This window comes from Salvelinus namaycush, chromosome 5, assembly GCF_016432855.1.
Source record: "Salvelinus namaycush isolate Seneca chromosome 5, SaNama_1.0, whole genome shotgun sequence".
Taxonomy (NCBI): domain Eukaryota; kingdom Metazoa; phylum Chordata; class Actinopteri; order Salmoniformes; family Salmonidae; genus Salvelinus; species Salvelinus namaycush.
In genome coordinates, this window is record NC_052311.1 from 73,701,784 (window position 1) to 73,726,950 (window position 25,167).

At 45.6% G+C, this 25,167-nt stretch overlaps 1 protein-coding gene across 3 annotated transcripts in view; it reads right to left on the reverse strand.

Moving 5' to 3' along the window:
- Positions 1-25,167, reverse strand: part of LOC120048892 (MDM2 binding protein) — a 66,790-nt gene that overhangs the window by 8,792 nt on the left and 32,831 nt on the right. For all 3 annotated transcript variants that reach the window (XM_038995203.1, XM_038995202.1, XM_038995201.1), the window contains 4 exons: positions 19,683-19,778; positions 15,671-15,931; positions 10,610-10,877; positions 7,052-7,165 (listed from right to left, as the gene is read on the reverse strand). In XM_038995203.1, coding sequence (XP_038851131.1) covers positions 7,052-7,165; positions 10,610-10,877; positions 15,671-15,931; positions 19,683-19,778 — 739 coding nt within the window. The remainder of the gene's footprint in view (positions 1-7,051; positions 7,166-10,609; positions 10,878-15,670; positions 15,932-19,682; positions 19,779-25,167) is intronic.

Genomic DNA, 25,167 nt, shown 5'->3' on the forward strand with positions numbered 1-25,167 from the left:
GTCAGGTCAGACAGCCAGCATATCTCTCTATAGTCTCTGGGGTGATGATGTAACAGTCAGCTTATCTCTTCTTAGTCTCTGGGGTGATGATGTAACAGTCAGCTTATCTCTCTATAGTCTCTGGGGTGATGATGTAACAGTCAGCTATCTCTCTCATAGTCTCTGTGGGTGATACTGTAACAGTCAGCTGCTATAGTCAGGTCAGACAGTCAGCTTATCTCTCTATAGTCTCTGGGGTAGTCGTGATACAAATCCTCTTATGATCAGGTCTATACAGGATACGTATGTCACTGGTGAGAATATACTATCTCTCTGGTGAGAGAATTCTCCTTGTCTAAGTGGGGTGATGACTATGTAAACAGTCAGCTTATCTCTCTATAGTCTCTGGGGTGATGTGAACAGTCAGCTTATCTCTCTATAGTCTCTGGGTGGTGTATGTAACGTCAGCTGCTATAGTCAGGTCAGACAGTCAGCTTATCTCTCTATAGTCTCTGGGGTGATGATGTAACAGTCAGCTTATCTCTCTATAGTCTCTGGGGTGATGATGTAAAGTCAGCTGCTATAGTCAGGTCAGACAGTCAGCTTATCTTTCTATAGTCTCTGGGGTGATGATGTAACAGTCAGCTGCTATAGTCAGGTCAGACAGTCAGCTTATCTCTATAGTCTCTGGGGTGATACTGTAACAGTCAGCTGCTATAGTCAGGTCAGACAGTCAGCTTATCTCTCTATAGTCTCTGGGGTGATGATGTAACAGTCAGCTGCTATAGTCAGGTCAGACAGCCAGCTTATCTCTCTAAGTCCTTGGGTGATGATGTAACAGTCAGGTTATCTCTCTATAGTCTCTGGGGTGATGAGTAACAGTCAGCTGCTATAGTCAGGTCAGACAGTCAGCTTATCTCTCTATAGTCTCTGGGTGATACTGTAACAGTCAGCTGCTTATAGTCAGGTCAGACAGTCAGCTTATCTCTCTATAGTCTCTGGGGTGATGATGTAACAGCTGCTATAGCAGGTCAGACAGTCAGCTTACTCTCTATAGTCTCTGGGGTGATACTGTAACAGTCAGTCAGCTGCTATAGTCACGGTCAGACAGTCAGCTTATCTCTCTATCGTCTCTGGGGTGCGATTGAACAGTCAGTGCTATAGCATAGTCAGACAGCAGCTTATCTATCTTAGTCTCTGGGGTGATGATGTTAACAGCAGCTGCTATAGTCAGGTCAGACAGCCAGTTATCTCTTATAGTCTCTGGGGTGATGATGTAACAGTCAGCTTATCTCTCTATAGTCTCTGGGTGATGATGTAACAGTCAGCTATCTTCTCTCTAGTCTCTGGGGTGATACTGTAACAGTCAGCTGCTATAGTCAGGTCAGACAGTCAGCTTATCTCTCTATAGTCTCTGAGGTGATGATGTAACAGTCAGCTGCTATAGTCAGGTCAGACAGTCAGCTTATCTCTCTCTAGTCTCTGGGGTGATGATGTAACAGTCAGCTGCTATAGTCAGGTCAGACAGTCAGCTTATCTCTCTCTAGTCTCTGGGGTGATACTGTAACAGTCAGCTGCTATAGTCAGGTCAGACAATCAGCTTATCTCTCTATAGTCTCTGGGGTGATGATGTAACAGTCAGCTTATCTCTCTCTAGTCTCTGGGGTGATACTGTAACAGTCAGCTGCTATAGTCAGGTCAGACAGTCAGCTTATCTCTCTATAGTCTCTGGGGTGATGATGTAACAGCCAGCTGCTATAGTCAGGTCAGACAGCCAGCTTATCTCTCTATAGTCTCTGGGGTGATACTGTAACAGTCAGCTTATCTCTCTCTAGTCTCTGGGGTGATACTGTAACAGTCAGCTGCTATAGTCAGGTCAGACAGTCAGCTTATCTCTCTATAGTCTCTGGGGTGATGATGTAACAGTCAGCTTATCTCTCTCTAGTCTCTGGGGTGATACTGTAACAGTCAGCTGCTATAGTCAGGTCAGACAGTCAGCGTATCTCTCTATAGTCTCTGGGGTGATGATGTAACAGTCAGCTTATCTCTCTATAGTCTCTGGGGTGATGATGTAACAGTCAGCTTATCTCTCTCTAGTCTCTGGGGTGATGATGTAACAGTCAGCTGCTATAGTCAGGTCAGACAGTCAGCTTATCTCTCTATAGTCTCTGGGGTGATGATGTAACAGTCAGCTTATCTCTCTATAGTCTCTGGGGTGATGATGTAACAGTCAGCTGCTATAGTCAGGTCAGACAGTCAGCTTATCTCTCTCTAGTCTCTGGGGTGATGATGTAACAGTCAGCTGCTATAGTCAGGTCAGACAGTCAGCTTATCTCTCTATAGTCTCTGGGGTGATGATGTAACAGTCAGCTTATCTCTCTATAGTCTCTGGGGTGATGATGTAACAGTCAGCTGCTATAGTCAGGTCAGACAGTCAGCTTATCTCTCTATAGTCTCTGAGGTGATGATGTAACAGTCAGCTTATCTCTCTATAGTCTCTGAGGTGATGATGTAACAGTCAGCGTATCTCTCTATAGTCTCTGGGGTGATGATGTAACAGTCAGCTTATCTCTCTATAGTCTCTGGGGTGATGATGTAACAGCCAGCTTATCTCTCTATAGTCTCTGGGGTGATGATGTAACAGTCAGCTTATCTCTCTATAGTCTCTGGGGTGATGATGTAACAGTCAGCATATCTCTCTATAGTCTCTGGGGTGATGATGTAACAGTCAGCTGCTATAGTCAGGTCAGACAGTCAGCTTATCTCTCTATAGTCTCTGGGGTGATACTGTAACAGTCAGCTGCTATAGTCAGGTCAGACAGCCAGCTTATCTCTCTATAGTCTCTGGGGTGATGATGTAACAGTCAGCTTATCTCTCTATAGTCTCTGGGGTGATGATGTAACAGTCAGCTTATCTCTCTATAGTCTCTGGGGTGATGATGTAACAGTCAGCATATCTCTCTATAGTCTCTGGGGTGATGATGTAACAGTCAGCTGCTATAGTCAGGTCAGACAGTCAGCTTATCTCTCTATAGTCTCTGGGGTGATGATGTAACAGTCAGCTTATCTCTCTATAGTCTCTGGGGTGATGATGTAACAGTCAGCGTATCTCTCTCTAGTCTCTGGGGTGATACTGTAACAGTCAGCTGCTATAGTCAGGTCAGACAGTCAGCTTATCTCTCTATAGTCTCTGGGGTGATGATGTAACAGTCAGCTGCTATAGTCAGGTCAGACAGTCAGCTTATCTCTCTCTAGTCTCTGGGGTGATGATGTAACAGTCAGCTGCTATAGTCAGGTCAGACAGTCAGCTTATCTCTCTCTAGTCTCTGGGGTGATACTGTAACAGTCAGCTGCTATAGTCAGGTCAGACAATCAGCTTATCTCTCTATAGTCTCTGGGGTGATGATGTAACAGTCAGCGTATCTCTCTCTAGTCTCTGGGGTGATACTGTAACAGTCAGCTGCTATAGTCAGGTCAGACAGTCAGCTTATCTCTCTATAGTCTCTGGGGTGATGATGTAACAGCCAGCTTATCTCTCTCTAGTCTCTGGGGTGATGATGTAACAGTCAGCTGCTATAGTCAGGTCAGACAGTCAGCTTATCTCTCTATAGTCTCTGGGGTGATGATGTAACAGCCAGCTGCTATAGTCAGGTCAGACAGCCAGCTTATCTCTCTATAGTCTCTGGGGTGATACTGTAACAGTCAGCTTATCTCTCTCTAGTCTCTGGGGTGATGATGTAACAGTCAGCTTATCTCTCTATAGTCTCTGGGGTGATAGTGTAACAGTCAGCTGCTATAGTCAGGTCAGACAGCCAGCTTATCTCTCTATAGTCTCTGGGGTGATGATGTAACAGTCAGCTTATCTCTCTATAGTCTCTGGGGTGATGATGTAACAGTCAGCTTATCTCTCTATAGTCTCTGGGGTGATGATGTAACAGCCAGCTTATCTCTCTATAGTCTCTGGGGTGATGATGTAACAGTCAGCTTATCTCTCTCTAGTCTCTGGGGTGATACTGTAACAGTCAGCTGCTATAGTCAGGTAAGACAGCCAGCTTATCTCTCTATAGTCTCTGGGGTGATGATGTAACAGTCAGCTGCTATAGTCAGGTCAGACAGCCAGCTTATCTCTCTATAGTCTCTGGGGTGATGATGTTACAGTCAGTCAGCTGCTATTGTCAGGTAAGACAGTCAGCTTATCTCTCTATAGTCTCTGGGATGATGATGTAACAGTCAGCTTATCTCTCTATAGTCTCTGAGGTGATGATGTAATAGTCAGCTTATCTCTCTATAGTCTCTGGGGTGATGATGTAACAGCCAGCTTATCTCTCTATAGTCTCTGGGGTGATGATGTAACAGTCAGCTGCTATAGTCAGGTCAGACAGTCAGCTTATCACTCTATAGTCTCTGGGGTGATGATGCCGTTCTGTACCATCACTCATTCATATATCGTTATGTACATATTCTTTATCCCTTTACACTTGTGTGTATAAGGTAGTAGTTGTGGAATTGTTAGGTTAGATTACTTGTTGGTTATTACTGCATTGTCGGAACTAGAAGCACAAGCAATTCGCTACACTCGCATTAACATCTGCTAACCATGTGTATGTGACAAATAACATTTGATTTGATTTGATTTAACAGTCAGCTTATCTCTCTATAGTCTCTGGGGTGATTATGTAACAGTCAGCTGCTAAAGTCAGGTCAGACAGTCAGCTTATCTCTCTATAGTCTCTGGGGTGATGATGTAACAGTCAGCTTATCTCTCTATAGTCTCTGGGGTGATGATGTAACAGTCAGCTTATCTCTCTATAGTCTCTGGGGTGATACTGTAACAGTCAGCTGCTATAGTCAGGTCAGACAGTCAGCTTATCTCTCTATAGTCTCTGGGGTGATGATGTAACAGTCAGCTTATCTCTCTATAGTCTCTGGGGTGATGATGTAACAGTCAGCTGCTATAGTCAGGTCAGACAGTCAGCTTATCTCTCTATAGTCTCTGGGGTGATGATGTAACAGTCAGCTGCTATAGTCAGGTCAGACAGTCAGCTTATCTCTCTATAGTCTCTGGGGTGATACTGTAACAGTCAGCTGCTATAGTCAGGTCAGACAGTCAGCTTATCTCTCTATAGTCTCTGGGGTGATGATGTAACAGTCAGCTGCTATAGTCAGGTCAGACAGCCAGCTTATCTCTCTATAGTCTCTGGGTGATGATGTAACAGTCAGGTTATCTCTCTATAGTCTCTGGGGTGATGATGTAACAGTCAGCTGCTATAGTCAGGTCAGACAGTCAGCTTATCTCTCTATAGTCTCTGGGGTGATACTGTAACAGTCAGCTGCTTATAGTCAGGTCAGACAGTCAGCTTATCTCTCTATAGTCTCTGGGGTGATGATGTAACAGCTGCTATAGTCAGGTCAGACAGTCAGCTTATCTCTCTATAGTCTCTGGGGTGATACTGTAACAGTCAGTCAGCTGCTATAGTCAGGTCAGACAGTCAGCTTATCTCTCTATCGTCTCTGGGGTGACGATGTAACAGTCAGCTGCTATAGTCATGTCAGACAGCCAGCTTATCTATCTATAGTCTCTGGGGTGATGATGTAACAGTCAGCTGCTATAGTCAGGTCAGACAGCCAGCTTATCTCTCTATAGTCTCTGGGGTGATGATGTAACAGTCAGCTTATCTCTCTATAGTCTCTGGGGTGATGATGTAACAGTCAGCTTATCTCTCTCTAGTCTCTGGGGTGATACTGTAACGGTCAGCTGCTATAGTCAGGTCAGACAGTCAGCTTATCTCTCTATAGTCTCTGAGGTGATGATGTAACAGTCAGCTGCTATAGTCAGGTCAGACAGTCAGCTTATCTCTCTCTAGTCTCTGGGGTGATGATGTAACAGTCAGCTGCTATAGTCAGGTCAGACAGTCAGCTTATCTCTCTCTAGTCTCTGGGGTGATACTGTAACAGTCAGCTGCTATAGTCAGGTCAGACAATCAGCTTATCTCTCTATAGTCTCTGGGGTGATGATGTAACAGTCAGCTTATCTCTCTCTAGTCTCTGGGGTGATACTGTAACAGTCAGCTGCTATAGTCAGGTCAGACAGTCAGCTTATCTCTCTATAGTCTCTGGGGTGATGATGTAACAGCCAGCTGCTATAGTCAGGTCAGACAGCCAGCTTATCTCTCTATAGTCTCTGGGGTGATACTGTAACAGTCAGCTTATCTCTCTCTAGTCTCTGGGGTGATACTGTAACAGTCAGCTGCTATAGTCAGGTCAGACAGTCAGCTTATCTCTCTATAGTCTCTGGGGTGATGATGTAACAGTCAGCTTATCTCTCTCTAGTCTCTGGGGTGATACTGTAACAGTCAGCTGCTATAGTCAGGTCAGACAGTCAGCGTATCTCTCTATAGTCTCTGGGGTGATGATGTAACAGTCAGCTTATCTCTCTATAGTCTCTGGGGTGATGATGTAACAGTCAGCTTATCTCTCTCTAGTCTCTGGGGTGATGATGTAACAGTCAGCTGCTATAGTCAGGTCAGACAGTCAGCTTATCTCTCTATAGTCTCTGGGGTGATGATGTAACAGTCAGCTTATCTCTCTATAGTCTCTGGGGTGATGATGTAACAGTCAGCTGCTATAGTCAGGTCAGACAGTCAGCTTATCTCTCTCTAGTCTCTGGGGTGATGATGTAACAGTCAGCTGCTATAGTCAGGTCAGACAGTCAGCTTATCTCTCTATAGTCTCTGGGGTGATGATGTAACAGTCAGCTTATCTCTCTCTAGTCTCTGGGGTGATGATGTAACAGTCAGCTGCTATAGTCAGGTCAGACAGTCAGCTTATCTCTCTATAGTCTCTGGGGTGATGATGTAACAGCCAGCTTATCTCTCTATCTTATTTAACATAGGTGAACAGGGCAAATTAAAAGCTCAGGACAAGGCAACACAAAACAATCCGTCTAACAATCTGTCTTACAGTCTTAGTTGTCATTCTGTCATTGAAAACGGGGACTTCTAGTTGAAGTTTTCACGTTAACTCACGGTTGGTGCTAAATGTCAAATTCAAAGAAAGGAAAAAGGAGAGGAACCTTCAGATAGAATTTGGAGATTTCAAACAGTCTTTGACTGCAGGCGGCAAGACACTTGTGTTCTCTGGTGATCCCATGATGCTTCAGTGTCTTCGCCACAACCTCTTTTAGCATCTGGAACAGAAACAACAGAAACCACTCTGCATGCTGTTCTGACTTGTCTCGTTAAATAAAGGTTACATTAAATAAAAAATGTGTGTGTGTGTCAATGGGAATCACTGACATTTCTCTACTTCAGGGATGGGCAACGTTGATGGGAGTGAGAGCTACCAAAATATGAATTTATCATGGGGAGCCGCAGTGGCTCGCGGGTCTGTGTACCCACATCCATACCCCCACCTTGAAGCAAAACGTTTTAGCAGCACCCCCCCCCCCCCCCCCCCCCCCCCCAACAGGCCTAGAAAAGGCTAAAAGGGCAGGGTGTCGCCAGTTGCCCATCCCTCCTCGAAATAAACCTGTGTTTCTCTAAATAAACCTGTATTTCTCTAAATAAACCTGTATTTCTCTAAATAAACCTGTATTTTTCTCCACGGGCCACGTTGGTCTTGTTGTGGTTGATAATCTTGGGTTTCAGAACAGCTCAACGTCTTGTTCCTTGAAACTGAAACTCTTACCACAAGGATATTTTTTTAATTTATTTATTTTTTGTACTTTTACCCCATTTTCTCTCCAATTGGCAGTTACAGTTTGGTCTCATCGCTGCAACTCCCCTACGGACTCAGGAGAGGCGAAGGCCGAGAGCCATGCGTCCTCTGAAACACGACCAAGCCGCACTGCTTCTTGACACACTGCTCGCTTAACCCGGAAGCCAGCCGCACCAATGTGTCAGAGGAAACACTGAACAACTGGCGACCGGATGCCAGCTTGCAGGCGCCCGGGCCCGCCACAAGGAGTCGCTAGAGCGCGATGGGACAAGGACATCGCGGTTGGACAAAACCTCCCCTAACCCGGACAACGCTGGTCCAATTGTGCAACCGCCTCATGGGTCTCCCGGGTCAAGCCCGGCTGTGACACTGCGATGCAGTGCCTTAGACTGCTGCGCCACTCGGGAGGACCCTCACGGACCTTAACATTGTGGATAATGGTAGGACAGAAAGGAATGTACCGCTGCCCCTCACGGATCTTAACATTGTGGATAATGGTAGGACAGAAAGGAATGTACCGCTGCCCCTCACGGACCTTAACATTGTGGATAATGGTAGGACAGAAAGGAATGTACCACTGCCCCACTCGGGAGGCCTCTCACGGATCTTAACATTGTGGATAATGGTAGGACAGAAAGGAATGTACCGCTGCCCCTCACGAATATTAACATTGTGGATAATGGTAGGACAGAAAGGAATGTACCGCTGCCCCTCACGGACCTTAACATTGTGGATAATGGTAGAACAGAAAGGAATGTACCGCTGCCCCTCACGGACCTTAACATTGTGGATAATGGTAGAACAGAAAGGAATGTACCACTGCCCCTCACGGACCTTAACATGGTGGATAATGGTAGGACAGAAAGGAATGTACCGCTGCCCCTCACGGACCTTAACATTGTGGATAATGGTAGAACAGAAAGGAATGTACCACTGCCCCTCACGGATCTTAACATTGTGGATAATGGTAGGACAGAAAGGAATGTACCGCTGCCCCTCACGGATCTAAACATTGTGGATAATGGTAGGACAGAAAGGAATGTACCACTGCCCCACTCGGGAGGCCTCTCACGGATCTTAACATTGTGGATAATGGTAGGACAGAAAGGAATGTACCGCTGCCCCTCACGGACCTTAACATTGTGGATAATGGTAGAACAGAAAGGAATGTACCACTGCCCCTCACGGATCTTAACATTGTGGATAATGGTAGGACAGAAAGGAATGCACCGCTGCCCCTCACGGACCTTAACATTGTGGATAATGGTAGGACAGAAAGGAATGTACCGCTGCCCCTCACGGATCTTAACATTGTGGATAATGGATAATGGTAGGACAGAAAGGAATGTACCGCTGCCCCTCACGGACCTTAACATTGTGGATAATGGTAGGACAGAAAGGAATGTACCGCTGCCCCTCACGGACCTTAACATTGTGGATAATGGTAGAACAGAAAGGAATGTACCACTGCCCCTCACGGACCTTAACATTGTGGATAATGGATAATGGTAGAACAGAAAGGAATGTACCGCGCCCCTCACGGACCTTAACATTGTGGATAATGGATAATGGTAGGACAGAAAGGAATGTACCGCTGCCCCTCACGGACCTTAACATTGTGGATAATGGTAGGACAGAAAGGAATGTACCGCTGCCCCTCACGGACCTTAACATTGTGGATAATGGTAGAACAGAAAGGAATGTACCACTGCCCCTCACGGATCTTAACATTGTGGATAATGGTAGAACAGAAAGGAATGTACCACTGCCCCTCACGGATCTTAACATTGTGGATAATGGTAGAACAGAAAGGAATGTACCACTGCCCCTCACGGACCTTAACATTGTGGATAATGGTAGAACAGAAAGGAATGTACCACTGCCCCTCACGGATCTTAACATTGTGGATAATGGTAGAACAGAAAGGAATGTACCGCTGCCCCTCACGGACCTTAACATTGTGGATAATGGTAGAACAGAAAGGAATGTACCGCTGCCCCTCACGGACCTTAACATTGTGGATAATGGTAGGACAGAAAGGAATGTACCGCTGCCCCTCACGGATCTTAACATTGTGGATAATGGTAGAACAGAAAGGAATGTACCGCTGCCCCTCACGGACCTTAACATTGTGGATAATGGTAGGACAGAAAGGAATGTACCGCTGCCCCTCACGGACCTTAACATTGTGGATAATGGTAGGACAGAAAGGAATGTACCGCTGCCCCTCACGGATCTTAACATTGTGGATAATGCATAATGGTAGGACAGAAAGGAATGTACCGCTGCCCCTCACGGACCTTAACATTGTGGATAATGGATAATGGTAGAACAGAAAGGAATGTACCGCTGCCCCTCACGGACCTTAACATTGTGGATAATGGTAGAACAGAAAGGAATGTACCGCTGCCCCTCACGGACCTTAACATTGTGGATAATGGTAGAACAGAAAGGAATGTACCGCTGCCCCTCACGGACCTTAACATTGTGGATAATGGTAGGACAGAAAGGAATGTACCGCTGTCCCTCACGGACCTTAACATTGTGGATAATGGTAGAACAGAAAGGAATGTACCGCTGCCCCTCACGGACCTTAACATTGTGGATAATGGTAGGACAGAAAGGAATGTACCGCTGTCCCTCACGGACCTTAACATTGTGGATAATGGTAGAACAGAAAGGAATGTTCCGCTGTCGTTAGAGATCTGCAGCAGCATCATCATGTCCTAGTTACCTAGTGGAGGGCTACGATATGACAACACAGCACAGCATAACCTAATGGAACACTATGAATCTAGATGTTGTGTGTCTGTCTATAGAGATAAATACTCTATGTGAATATCTACATGCTGTACAACACAGAAATATTTCCCCAACAGATACAATAAAGCCATCAGCCAGTATGACCTCTTACCCGGTCATGTTTCTGGGAGCGAGACTCCTTGCTGGCCTTGTCCTCTGCCTGTCCCTGCCTGTGTCCCTGGGGGGCTCTGTGGCTGTTTTGGGGGTCAGGATGGTGCTTCTCTGGCCCCTGGGGGCCCAGTCTCAGGGATGAGACAGAGGAGGAGGACTGAGACCTGGTTTTCTGCAGTCTCAAGCCTCTCACAACTGGGTGGGTATCAGTTCCACTGCTGCCACTGCACACAGAGCCCAGGGACTCACTGCTCTCTGACTTGGCCAGCCTGAACAATACAGACACACAGACAGTTAAACACACACAGACACGCGCACACACACACAGAATACTTTCTGACAAAGTGGTGTCACTATCTCTGCCAGAAAGACTACTGTTGAATCTACTCTACTAATGACCTCAGCTGACACCATAATCAATTAAGGTTCAATTCCATGGCAACAGACAACATATTTCATCTCCATGCAATTATACAGTAGCCAAGATGGCTCCTAAAGATATTCATCTGGAAAGTAATGTAGAGAGGCATCAACCTGTTGCATGCTGACATCATATTACATCATTAAGCCTACTAGGTTACATCGCTTGATATTCACCGTGGAAACATCAATTCCAGTTTTATGAGTTTTAAAACCATCATGTATATCTGCTGGTCACATCACCTGAGGAATAAAACCATCATTTATATCTGCTGGTCACATCACCTGAGGAATAAAACCATCATTTATATCTGCTGGTCACATCACCTGAGGAATAAAACCATCATTTATATCTGCTGGTCACATCACCTGAGGAATAAAACCATCATTTATATCTGCTGGTCACATCACCTGAGTAATAAAACCATCATTTATATCTGCTGGTCACATCACCTGAGGAATAAAACCATCATTTATATCTGCTGGTCACATCACCTGAGGAATAAAACCATCATTTATATCTGTTGGTCACATCACCTGAGGAATAAAACGATCATTTATATCTGCTGATCACATCACTTGAGTAATAAAACCATCATTTATATCTGCTGGTCACATCACCTGAGTAATAAAACCATCATTTATATCTGCTGGTCACATCACCTGAGGAATAAAACCATCATTTATATCTGCTGGTCACATCACCTGAGGAATAAAACCATCATGTATATCTGCTGGTCACATCACCTGCGGAATAAAACCATCATTTATATCTGCTGGTCACATCACCTGAGGAATAAAACCATCATGTATATCTGCTGGTCACATCACCTGAGGAATAAAACCATCATTTATATTTGCTGGTCACATCACCTGAATAAATAAAACCATCATTTATATCTGCTGGTCACATCACCTGAGTAATAAAACCATCATTTATATCTGCTGGTCACATCACCTGAGTAATAAAACCATCATTTATATCTGCTGGTCACATCACCTGAGGAATAAAACCATCATTTATATCTGCTGGTCACATCACCTGAGGAATAAAACCATCATTTATATCTGCTGGTCACATCACCTGAGTAATAAAACCCTCCTCAGCAGATTTATATCTAACATAAAACTACATATAAAAGGTATCAATGTGTGAATAATTAACATTCAGTTCCAGTTTGAAAGACAATATGCTGACAACAGACTATACAGCTTCTGCATCCTAAAGAGCACCCTATTCCCTATTTAGTGCACTACTTCTACCCTGAAGGCCCTGGTCAAAAGTAGTGCACTATATAGGGAATAGGGTGCCATTTGGGATTACTCCCGTATGTACATGCAATAAGAGTCAGCAATGGAATGTGCTGCAGAGAGTCACGATAAACTATTAACAGTCCGTACCTGCAGAGGGGAACTATCTCCCTCTCTGTGTGTGTGTGTGTGTGTGTGTGTGTGTGTGTGTGTGTGTGTGAGAGAGAGCGAGAGAGAGAAGATTTCAAGGGGAAAAACTTCAAACACATCTGAATACCTCAGAACCCGGAAACAGCATTTTCTTTTCTACTACTATCATATAAGTCACCAACGCTGTCCACTTTTAGGCAAAACCATTTCATCTTGATGTTAACTACTGCTGCTCTGAAAGGCTTAGGAGCTGCTACATCTCCAGCTGACAGGAGACATAATATCCTGATGTCCCTTCCTCAGATCTGACAGACCCTCTCTAGGGACGAGTCTATAGATGACTAGTGACTGAATGACTGGTGTTAACCCAGGGGGCATGTAAACAACAACCAAGATTAAACATTGATGACCTAGAAAGAAGAAAAGAAATCCTGCTGTTTCTGATCAAAGGGAACAGAGAAATCCTGCTGTTTCTGATCAAAGGGAACAGAGAAATCCTGTTGTTTCTGATCAAAGGGAACAGAGAAATCCTGCTGTTTCTGATCAAAGGGAACAGATAAATCCTGTTGTTTCTGATCAAAGGGAACAGAGAAATCCTGTTGTTTCTGATCAAAGGGAACAGAGAAATCCTGCTGTTTCTGGTCAAAGGGAACAGAGAAATCCTGTTGTTTCTGATCAAAGGGAACAGAGAAATCCTGCTGTTTCTGATCAAAGGGAACAGAGAAATCCTGCTGTTTCTGATCAAAGGGAACAGAGAAATCCTGCTGTTTCTGATCAAAGGGAACAGAGAAATCCTGCTGTTTCTGATCAAAGGGAACAGAGAAATCCTGTTGTTTCTGATCAAAGGGAACAGAAAAATCCTGCTGTTTCTGGTCAAAGGGAACAGAGAAATCCTGTTGTTTCTGATCAAAGGCAACAGAGAAATCCTGCTGTTTCTGATCAAAGGGAACAGAGAAATCCTGCTGTTTCTGATCAAAGGGAACAGAGAAATCCTGCTGTTTCTGATCAAAGGGAACAGAGAAATCCTGTTGTTTCTGATCAAAGGGAACAGAGAAATCCTGTTGTTTCTGATCAAAGGGAACAGAGAAATCCTGTTGTTTCTGGTCAAAGGGAACAGAGAAATCCTGTTGTTTCTGGTCAAAGGGAACAGAGAAATCCTGTTGTTTCTGATCAAAGGGAACAGAGAAATCCTGCTGTTTCCTGATCAAAGGGAACAGAGAAATCCTGTTGTTTCTGATCAAAGGGAACAGAGAAATCCTGCTGTTTCTGATCAAAGGGAACAGAGAAATCCTGTTGTTTCTGGTCAAAGGGAACAGAGAAATTTCCATTAGGGAACGCCTACTTTGTGGAGTGCGTGTGTGCAATAACTAAATTCGCCTTTGCACTCCTTCTAAACAATGCAATTTAAAAAAACTTTGTCAAAGGGTAAAGTCAACTAAACTTAGTCCACTCTGTTCATAACAGATTCTAGTTTTGGGAACAGAAAACTATATTGAGATTCATTTTTTTCATCGATGAAACATTTAAACAGAATGTCGGCTAAAATCCATCTTGCTCCATCTTTCCCCACCGCCGGCCACTGGGCTTCCTCTCATCACCATATTTGGTCGTGAGCGGAAAAGCCAACCGGATGCTTCACATTTATTCATCCTGTGAAATATCTGTGTGTAAAATCTGGGATTTGATGAACAAATATACTGAGACTGCAAACATCCCAAGATGAAATGTAACGAGTAGAGATAGTGGGGTGGCCAATACAACCTAGACTATCACATTGTAATCTATTCCCCTATGAAGTTTATTGTTACAAGGTTTCAAGCCTAGTTCCACTTTAGGTGACCTAAGGCTGGAAACGTTGTTTCAATAACAAAGATGGGAGCTTAAATCAGTCTGCAGAGTAAAAAAAACAACATTCTGTTGTATATAGTCTTTGACCTCTAGCACCTGCTCTAAACCACAGGCTGTATGTACGTAACCTTTGACCTCGAGCACCTGCTCTAAACCACAGGATGTATGTACGTAACCTTTGACCTCTAGCACCTGCTCTAAACCACAGGCTGTATGTACGTAACCTTTGACCTCCAGCACCTGCTCTAAACCACAGGATGTATGTACGTAACCTTTGACCTCTAGCACCTGCTCTAAACCACAGGCTGTATGTACGTAACCTTTGACCTCTAGCACCTGCTCTAAACCACAGGCTGTATGTGCGTAACCTTTGACCTCTAGCACCTGCTCTAAACCACAGGCTGTATGTACGTAACCTTTGACCTCTAGCACCTGCTATAAACCACAGGCTGTATGTACGTAACCTTTGACCTCCAGCACCTGCTCTAAACCACAGGCTGTATGTACGTAACCTTTGACCTCTAGCATCTGCTCTAAACCACAGGCTGTATGTACGTAACCTTTGACCTCTAGCATCTGCTCTAAACCACAGGCTGTATGTACGTAACCTTTGACCTCTAGCATCTGCTCTAAAATACAGGATGTATGTGCGTAACCTTTGACCTCCATCACCTGCTCTAAACCACAGGCTGTATGTACGTAACCTTTGACCTCTAGCACCTGCTCTAAACCACAGGCTGTATGTACGTAACCTTTGACCTCTAGCACCTGCTCTAAACCACAGGCTGTATGTACGTAACCTTTGACCTCTAGCACCTGCTCTAAACCACAGGCTGTATGTACGTAACCTTTGACCTCTAGCACCTGCTATAAACCACAGGCTGTATGTACGTAACCTTTGACCTCTAGCACATGCTCTAAACCACAGGCTGTATGTACGTAACCTTTGACCTCTAGCATCTGCTCTAAAATACAGGATGTATGTACGTAACCTTTGACCTCCAGCACCTGCTCTAAACCACAGGCTGTATGTACGTAACCTTTGACCTCTAGCATCTGCTCTAAAATACAGGATGTATGTACGTAACCTTTGACCTCCAGCACCTGCTCTAAACCACAGGCTGTATGTACGTAACCTTTGACCTCTAGCACCTGCTCTAAACCACAGGATGTATGTACGTAACATTTGACCTCTAGCACCTGCTCTAAACCACAGGCTGTGTGTACGGACCCTTCGCCTATATAGAACATGATGCCTCTAATATGCCATTTAACAGACGCTTTTATCCACATTTTTTTTATGTATCGGGGCCCCGGGAATCAAACCCACTATCCTGGTGTTGCAGGAGCCATGCTCTACCTACTGAGCTCCAGAGGACCACACAAACCTCACCTCTTATGGGGGTGGATGGCGTCTGTGTCCCAGGATCGTCTCTTGATCCTGGGCAGGTCAGAGTTGAGGGCCTCTCCGTCCGGGACACTTCCTGGTTCAGACAGCACGGCCGGCGAGGGGGCGGGGCTTAAGGCGAAGGGGACGGGACAAGGCTCCTTGGAGCAGGTGGTCTGGGTCTCGTAGCGAATCAGACGAGACTGCAGCCGGACAAAGCCCTGGTCCCGGTCCAAGGCCTTGTGGCCCTGCTCGTCCAGACAGAACCTGGGTAGGGTCAAGAAATTAGTGATTCAAAACATAGACCAGTCTGGGCGATATATAGCCAATAAGGTAGTAGTTAATCATAGATAAAAACTGAGATCAGGACTAAATTAGCATCAGAACGAGATGGGTCTCTCTCATGAGTCGGCAGAACTTGACCAGGGAGAAGAAGAGCTGACAGTGAGCCAGGACACAGAGACAGAGGGGTCAGACAATGAGCCAGGACACAGAGACAGAGGGATCAGACAGTGAGCCAGGACACAGCGGCAGAGGGGTCAGACAGTGAGCCAGGACACAGCGGCAGAGGGGTCAGACAGAGCCAGGACACAGAGACAGAGGGGTCAGACAGCGAGCCAGGACACAGAGACAGAGGGGTCAGACAGCGAGCCAGGACACAGAGACAGAGGGATCAGACAGTGAGCCAGGACACAGCGGCAGAGGGGTCAGACAGTGAGCCAGGACACAGCGACAGAGGGGTCAGACAGCGAGCCAGGACACAGAGACAGAGGGGTCAGACAGCGAGCCAGGACACAGAGACAGAGGGATCAGACAGTGAGCCAGGACACAGCGGCAGAGGGGTCAGACAGTGAGCCAGGACACAGCGGCAGAGGGGTCAGACAGCGAGCCAGGACACAGAGACAGAGGGGTCAGACAGTAAGCCAGGACACAGAGACAGAGGGGTCAGACAGTTTGCCAGGACACCGAGACAGAGGGGTCAGACAGCGAGCCAGGACACAAAGACAGAGGGGTCAGACAGCGAGCCAGGACACAGAGACAGAGGGGTCAGACAGCGAGCCAGGACACAGAGACAGAGGGGTCAGACAGTGAGCCAGGACACAGAGACAGAGGGGTCAGACAGTGAGCCAGGACACAGAGACAGAGGGGTCAGACAGTGAGCCAGGACACAGAGACAGAGGGGTCAGACAGCGAGCCAGGACACAGAGACAGAGGGGTCAGACAGCGAGCCAGGACACAGAGACAGAGGGGTCAGACAGTGAGCCAGGACACAAAGACAGAGGGGTCAGACAGTGAGCCAGGACACAGAGACAGAGGGGTCAGACAGTGAGCCAGGACACAGAGACAGAGGGGTCAGACAGTGAGCCAGGACACAGAGACAGAGGGGTCAGACAGTGAGCCAGGACACAGAGACAGAGGGGTCAGACAGTGAGCCAGGACACAGCGGCAGAGGGGTCAGACAGTGAGCCAGGACACAGAGACAGAGGGGTCAGACAGTGAGCCAGGACACAGAGACAGAGGGGTCAGACAGTGAGCCAGGACACAGAGACAGAGGGGTCAGACAGCGAGCCAGGACACAGAGACAGAGGGGTCAGACAGTGAGCCAGGACACAGAGACAGAGGGGTCAGACAGTGAGCCAGGACATAGAGACAGAGGGGTCAGACAGTGAGCCAGGACACAGAGACAGAGGGGTCAGACAGTGAGCCAGGACACAGAGACAGAGGGGTCAGACAGTGAGCCAGGACACAGAGACAGAGGGGTCAGACAGTGAGCCAGGACACAGAGACAGAGGGGTCAGACAGTGAGCCAGGACACAGAGACAGAGGGGTCAGACAGTGAGCCAGGACACAGAGACAGAGGGGTCAGCTGGAGTAGATAAGGTAGGTAGAGGTCATAGCTGAGGTTCACAGGAAAATCAGCAACATTGAAAAAAGTGTGATAGATCAGAACTAAGTTTGCATCAGATGCCCTGTTCGTCCAGACAGGACCAGGGAGAAGAGAGAGCTCAGTGATTCAAAACAGAGACAGGTCTGGACCACAGACAGTCAATAAGCCAGTACTTGGTTGGTGATAAAGTATAAAAGAGCAGGGGGAGGGTTCCAGAAGGAACATTAACATTCAAAAGACTGAAAGATCAGGACTAATTTAGCATAAAGAGAGAGAGACTAGGCCTCGACTTGTTCAAGTCTCTTAGGTACCGTTTACATTAGTAAAATAAGTCTAGTGAGATCGATCTCTTCAACATTTGAAATGTTTCTGTTAACACTAGCAGTGGATGTGGTATGTCCAAAGACACATTCCTGCTTCATGTGTTGGTGCAGCGATTAGCATACCGTAAATACCATAGTATACAGAGTATATATTCCATATATAGTATATATTCCATGGTAGGTTCCTGTATGTATAAAGACACCTACTATATTCCATGGTAGGTTCCTGTATGTATAAAGACACCTACTATAGTCCATGGTAGGTTACTGTATGTATAAAGACACCTACTATATTCCATGGTAGGTTCCTGTATGTATAAAGACACCTACTCTAGTCCATGGTAGGTTCCTGTATGTATAAAAACACCTACTCTAGTCCATGGTAGGTTCCTGTATGTATAAAGACACCTACTCTAGTCCATGGTAGGTTCCTGTATGTATAAAGACACCTACTCTAGTCCATGGTAGGTTCCTGTATGTATAAAGACACCTACTCTAGTCCATGGTAGGTTCCTGTATGTATAAAGACACCTACTCTAGTCCATGGTAGGTTCCTGTATGTATAAAGACACCTACTCTAGTCCATGGTAGGTTCCTGTATGTATAAAGACACCTACTCTAGTCCATGGTAGGTTCCTGTATGTATACAGACACCTACTCTAGTCCATGGTAGGTTCCTGTATGTATAAAGACACCTACTCTAGTCCATGGTAGGTTCCTGTATGTATAAAGACACCTACTCTAGTCCATGGTAGGTTCCTGTATGTATACAGACACCTAGTATAGTCCATGGTAGGTTACTGTATGTATAAAGACACCTACTCTAGTCCATGGTAGGTTCCTGTATGTATAAAGACACCTACTCTAGTCCATGGTAGGTTCCTGTATGTATAAAGACACCTACTCTAGTCCATGGTAGGTTACTGTATGTATAAAGACACCTACTCTAGTCCATGGTAGGTTCCTGTATGTATAAAGACACCTACTCTAGTCCATCGTAGGTTCCTGTATGTATAAAGACACCTACTCTAGTCCATGGTAGGTTCCTGTATGTATAAAAGACACCTACTCTAGTCCATGGTAGGTTCCTGTATGTATAAAGACACCTACTCTAGTCCATGGTAGGTTCCTGTATGTATAAAGACACCTACTCTAGTCCATGGTAGGTTCCTGTATGTATAAAGACACCTACTCTAGTCCATGGTAGGTTCCTGTATGTATAAAGACACCTACTCTAGTCCATCGTAGGTTACTGTATGTATAAAGACACCTACTCTAGTCCATCGTAGGTTACTGTATGTATAAAGACACCTACTCTAGTCCATGGTAGGTTCCTGTATGTATAAAGACACCTACTCTAGTCCATGGTAGGTTCCTGTATGTATAAAGACACCTACTCTAGTCCATGGTAGGTTCCTGTATGTATAAAGACACATACTCTAGTCCATGGTAGGTTACTGTATGTATAAAGACACCTACTCTAGTCCATGGTAGGTTACTGTATGTATAAAGACACCTACTCTAGTCCATGGTAGGTTACTGTATGTATAAAGACACCTACTCTAGTCCATGGTAGGTTCCTGTATGTATAAAGACACCTACTCTAGTCCATGGTAGGTTCCTGTATGTATAAAGACACCTACTATATTCCATGGTAGGTTCCTGTATGTATAAAGACACCTACTATATTCCATGGTAGGTTCCTGTATGTATAAAGACACCTACTCTAGTCCATGGTAGGTTCCTGTATGTATAAAGACACCTACTCTAGTCCATGGTAGGTTCCTGTATGTATAAAGACACCTACTCTAGTCCATGGTAGTGGGAGCTGGCTGCTTGGTTGAAGGGGATCTGGGTCACTTTCCTGGGGGTCAAGTCTGGAGACATCTGGAACGTATTTCCCCTGGAAACACACACACACACAGACACACATTATTGTACAGGAGCTGTGAACATGTTCTATTCAAATCCAAGACTGCAGCAAAGAACACACAGTACTGCAGCGATCTGAAGGGAAACTAAACTCTCCTGTCCTCTGCACCCAAACTGATTCAGAGTGTAAAACAACTTCCTAATGAACTGACGGCTTGAATGTCTAGAACGCCTCTTCATTGAGTTTCTTTTAATGAACATAAATGACTAATTACTAATATTCTTCTCTGCCTTCTGTAAGAACACGATCAGGATAAAGGCTCTTAATAAATCAGAGGAATTCAATTAGGCTGAAAGCCTTTGATTCGACCTCCCGGGTGGCGCAGTGGTCTAGGGCACTGCATCGCAGTGCTAGCTGCGCCACCAGAGTCTCTGGGTTCGCGCCCAGGCTGGGCTGGGTTCGCGCCCAGGCTCTGTCGCAGCCGGCCGCAACCGGGAGGTCCGTGGGGCGACGCACAATTGGCATAGCGTCGTCCGGGTTAGGGAGGGTTTGGCCGGTAGGGATATCCTTGTCTCAGTATGTAAAATGTAATAAAATGTATGCACTCTACTGTAAGTCGCTCTGGATAAGAGCGTCTGCTAAATGACTAAAATGTAAAAATGTAAATGTATATCAGAGGTAGACAGCCAGGAGGAAATCCCCGTCGCTACGTGGTGTCTGAAACATCCTGACTGAATAGTTGTCTGCTGAATGGAGTGGTTTCTCCTCGAGGGAAGAGAAAGAAACAGATTATTCAACATGTGGACAGCATTCCAGATTCAGACGGTGACTCAACTGATTTGCCCCGAGTCACACTGAAGCACCGGGACACATTTCTACATCCATATTAGAAGCCTGAAATCTAATTTGATAGACTTTAGTCAGACAGATTGTCCCCTTGTTGATCTACCCTCAGTAGCTGGGTTTCCATCCAACTGGTGACAGGTTTTCATCACAATATTTTAAAATATGCATTAAGAAAATATGCGCAGTGATAATGTTTCCACCAAAACTGACCTGTTGTGGATAAACATCAGTACGTGATGACGTAGTGAACATAAAATGTACTTCTTTGTTTCAGTTTTCATGTAGCGAATAAAAATCTAAAAGTTCAATGTGTTTCCATTGTATTTTCAACTCTACTGATCAGTTTCTGTCACAAAAACTGTTTTAAACAGCAAATGTGCCTCCTCTGGTCTTAGTATGTACGCTCTAGCTAACAGCTGTGTGGGTAGGCTAGTCTACATGATGAGATCATTATGGATAACCTCCTCTGGTCTTAGTATGTACGCTCTAGCCAACAGCTGTGTGGGTAGGCTAGTCTACATGATGAGATCATTATGGATAACCTCCTCTGGTCTTAGTATGTACGCTCTAGCTAACAGCTGTGTGGGTAGGCTAGTCTACATGATGAGATCATTATGGATAACCTCCTCTGGTCTTAGTATGTACGCTCTAGCTAACAGCTGTGTGGGTAGGCTAGTCTACATGAGATCATTATGGATAACCTCCTCTGGTCTTAGTATGTACGCTCTAGCTAACAGCTGTGTGGGTAGGCTAGTCTACATGATGAGATCATTATGGATAACCTCCTCTGGTCTTAGTATGTACGCTCTAGCTAACAGCTGTGTGGGTAGGCTAGTCTACATGAGATCATTATGGATAACCTCCTCTGGTCTTAGTATGTACGCTCTAGCTAACAGCTGTGTGGGTAGGCTAGTCTACATGATGAGATCATTATGGATAACCTCCTCTGGTCTTAGTATGTACGCTCTAGCCAACAGCTGTGTGGGTAGGCTAGTCTACATGATGAGATCATTATGGATAACCTCCTCTGGTCTTAGTATGTACGCTCTAGCCAACAGCTGTGTGGGTAGGCTAGTCTACATGATGAGATCATTATGGATAACCTCCTCTGGTCTTAGTATGTACGCTCTAGCTAACAGCTGTGTGGGTAGGCTAGTCTACATGATGAGATCATTATGGATAACCTCCTCTGGTCTTAGTATGTACGCTCTAGCCAACAGCTGTGTGGGTAGGCTAGTCTACATGATGAGATCATTATGGATAACCTCCTCTGGTCTTAGTATGTACGCTCTAGCTAACAGCTGTGTGGGTAGGCTAGTCTACATGATGAGATCATTATGGATAACCTCTGGTCTTAGTATGTACGCTCTAGCTAACAGCTGTGTGGGTAGGCTAGTCTACATGATGAGATCATTATGGATAACAGCCAGAATATTTATATTTGTCAAATCGGCAGTCAAGCGTCGATCATCACGTCACCAGAATAAGACCATATATATTGGAAAGGAGCATCGAGCTCATCACCAAAGATTTGTCTAACTAACCAAAGATAGACCACAGCCTGTCGTTTCCAATGGGAGCAAGTTAATCATAGTGGGAAGAACAAGCAAGGAGGTGGGCAGAGCCAAGGATGAGCTAGCGAGAGCCCATTGGTGTGTTCTGGCATGTATTTGCATATTTCCGTTAGGGAACGCCTACTTTGTGAAGTAGGCGTACGCAATAAGTCAATTCACCCTTGCACTCCTTCTAAACGACGCAAACACATATATATTTGGCAAAGGGTAAAGTCGACTAAACTTAGTCCGCTCTGTTCATAACAGATTCTAGTTTTGTGATCAGAAAACTGAATTGAGATCAAATGTTTCATTGATGAGGAAAATTTGCAGAATATCGGCCAAAATCCGTCTTGCTCCATCTTCTCCCACCGCCGGCCACTGGGCTTCCTCTCATCACCATATTTGGTCGTGAGTGGAAATGCCAACCGGATGCTTCAGATTTCTACATCCAGTGAAATATTTGACTCATTGTTCTATCCGTGTCATCACCGTGCACTTTAACCACTCCTGTGAAGTTCATCATCATTTATTTAATCTGTAGCCTAATAAACTGCATGGTTTCCCCAAGTCGTAGTGGGAGGACCACACAAAATATCATCGCGTGACTCCAAGTTTACTTCGATATGATGCGTACTCTAATCTACTGGTGTACCCCAGTGCTCGGTTCTAGGCCCTCTTCTCTCTATACACCAAGTCACTCCGTCATATCCTCACATGGTCTCTCCTATCACTGCTATGAGGATGGACCTCTCCTCTTCTCTATACACCAAGTCACTCCGTCATATCCTCACATGGTCTCTCCTATCACTGCTATGAGGATGGACCTCTCCTCTTCTCTCTATACACCAAGTCACTCCGTCATATCCTCACATGGTCTCTCCTATCACTGCTATGAGGATGGACCTCTCCTCTTCTCTCTATACACCAAGTCACTCCGTCATATCCTCACATGGTCTCTCCTATCACTGCTATGAGGATGGACCTCTCCTCTTCTCTCTATACACCAAGTCACTCGGCTCCGTCATATCCTCACATGGTCTCTCCTATCATTGCTATGACGATGGACCTCTCCTCTTCTCTCTATACACCAAGTCACTCCGTCATATCCTCACATGGTCTCTCCTATCACTGCTATGAGGACGGACCTCTCCTCTTCTTTCTATACACCAAGTCACTCCGTCATATCCTCACATGGTCTCTCCTATCACTGCTATGAGGACGGACCTCTCCTCTTCTCTCTATACACCAAGTCACTCCGTCATATCCTCACATGGTCTCTCCTATCACTGCTATGAGGATGGACCTCTCCTCTTCTCTCTATACACCAAGTCACTCCGTCATATCCTCACATGGTCTCTCCTATCACTGCTATGAGGATGGACCTCTCCTCTTCTCTCTATACACCAAGTCACTCCGTCATATCCTCACATGGTCTGTCCTATCACTGCTATGAGGATGGACCTCTCCTCTTCTCTCTATACACCAAGTCACACCGTCATATCCTCACATGGTCTCTCCTATCACTGCTATGAGGATGGACCTCTCCTCTTCTCTCTATACACCAAGTCACTCTGTCATATCCTCACACGTTCTCTCCTATCACTGCTATGAGGATGGACCTCTCCTCTTCTCTCTATACACCAAGTCACTCCGTCATATCCTCACATGGTCTCTCCTATCACTGCTATGAGGATGGACCTCTCCTCTTCTCTCTATACACCAAGTCACTCCGTCATATCCTCACATGGTCTCTCCTATCACTGCTATGAGGATGGACCTCTCCTCTTCTCTCTATACACCAAGTCACTCCGTCATATCCTCACATGGTCTCTCCTATCACTGCTATGAGGATGGACCTCTCCTCTTCTCTCTATACACCAAGTCACTCCGTCATATCCTCACATGGTCTCTCCTATCACTGCTATGAGGATGGACCTCTCCTCTTCTCTATACACCAAGTCACTCCGTCATATCCTCACATGGTCTCTCCTATCACTGCTATGACGATGGACCTCTCCTCTTCTCTCTATACACCAAGTCACTCCGTCATATCCTCACATGGTCTCTCCTATCACTGCTATGAGGATGGACCTCTCCTCTTCTCTCTATACACCAAGTCACTCCGTCATATCCTCACATGGTCTCTCCTATCACTGCTATGAGGATGGACCTCTCCTCTTCTCTCTATACACCAAGTCACTCGGCTCCGTCATATCCTCACATGGTCTCTCCTATCATTGCTATGACGATGGACCTCTCCTCTTCTCTCTATACACCAAGTCACTCCGTCATATCCTCACATGGTCTCTCCTATCACTGCTATGAGGACGGACCTCTCCTCTTCTTTCTATACACCAAGTCACTCCGTCATATCCTCACATGGTCTCTCCTATCACTGCTATGAGGACGGACCTCTCCTCTTCTCTCTATACACCAAGTCACTCCGTCATATCCTCACATGGTCTCTCCTATCACTGCTATGAGGATGGACCTCTCCTCTTCTCTCTATACACCAAGTCACTCCGTCATATCCTCACATGGTCTCTCCTATCACTGCTATGAGGATGGACCTCTCCTCTTCTCTCTATACACCAAGTCACTCCGTCATATCCTCACATGGTCTCTCCTATCACTGCTATGAGGATGGACCTCTCCTCTTCTCTCTATACACCAAGTCACTCCGTCATATCCTCACATGGTCTGTCCTATCACTGCTATGAGGATGGACCTCTCCTCTTCTCTCTATACACCAAGTCACACCGTCATATCCTCACATGGTCTCTCCTATCACTGCTATGATATCCTCTTCTCTCTATACACCAAGTCACTCTGTCATATCCTCACATGTTCTCTCCTATCACTGCTATGAGGATGGACCTCTCCTCTTCTCTCTATACACCAAGTCACTCCGTCATATCCTCACATGGTCTCTCCTATCACTGCTATGAGGATGGACCTCTCCTCTTCTCTCTATACACCAAGTCACTCCGTCATATCCTCACATGGTCTCTCCTATC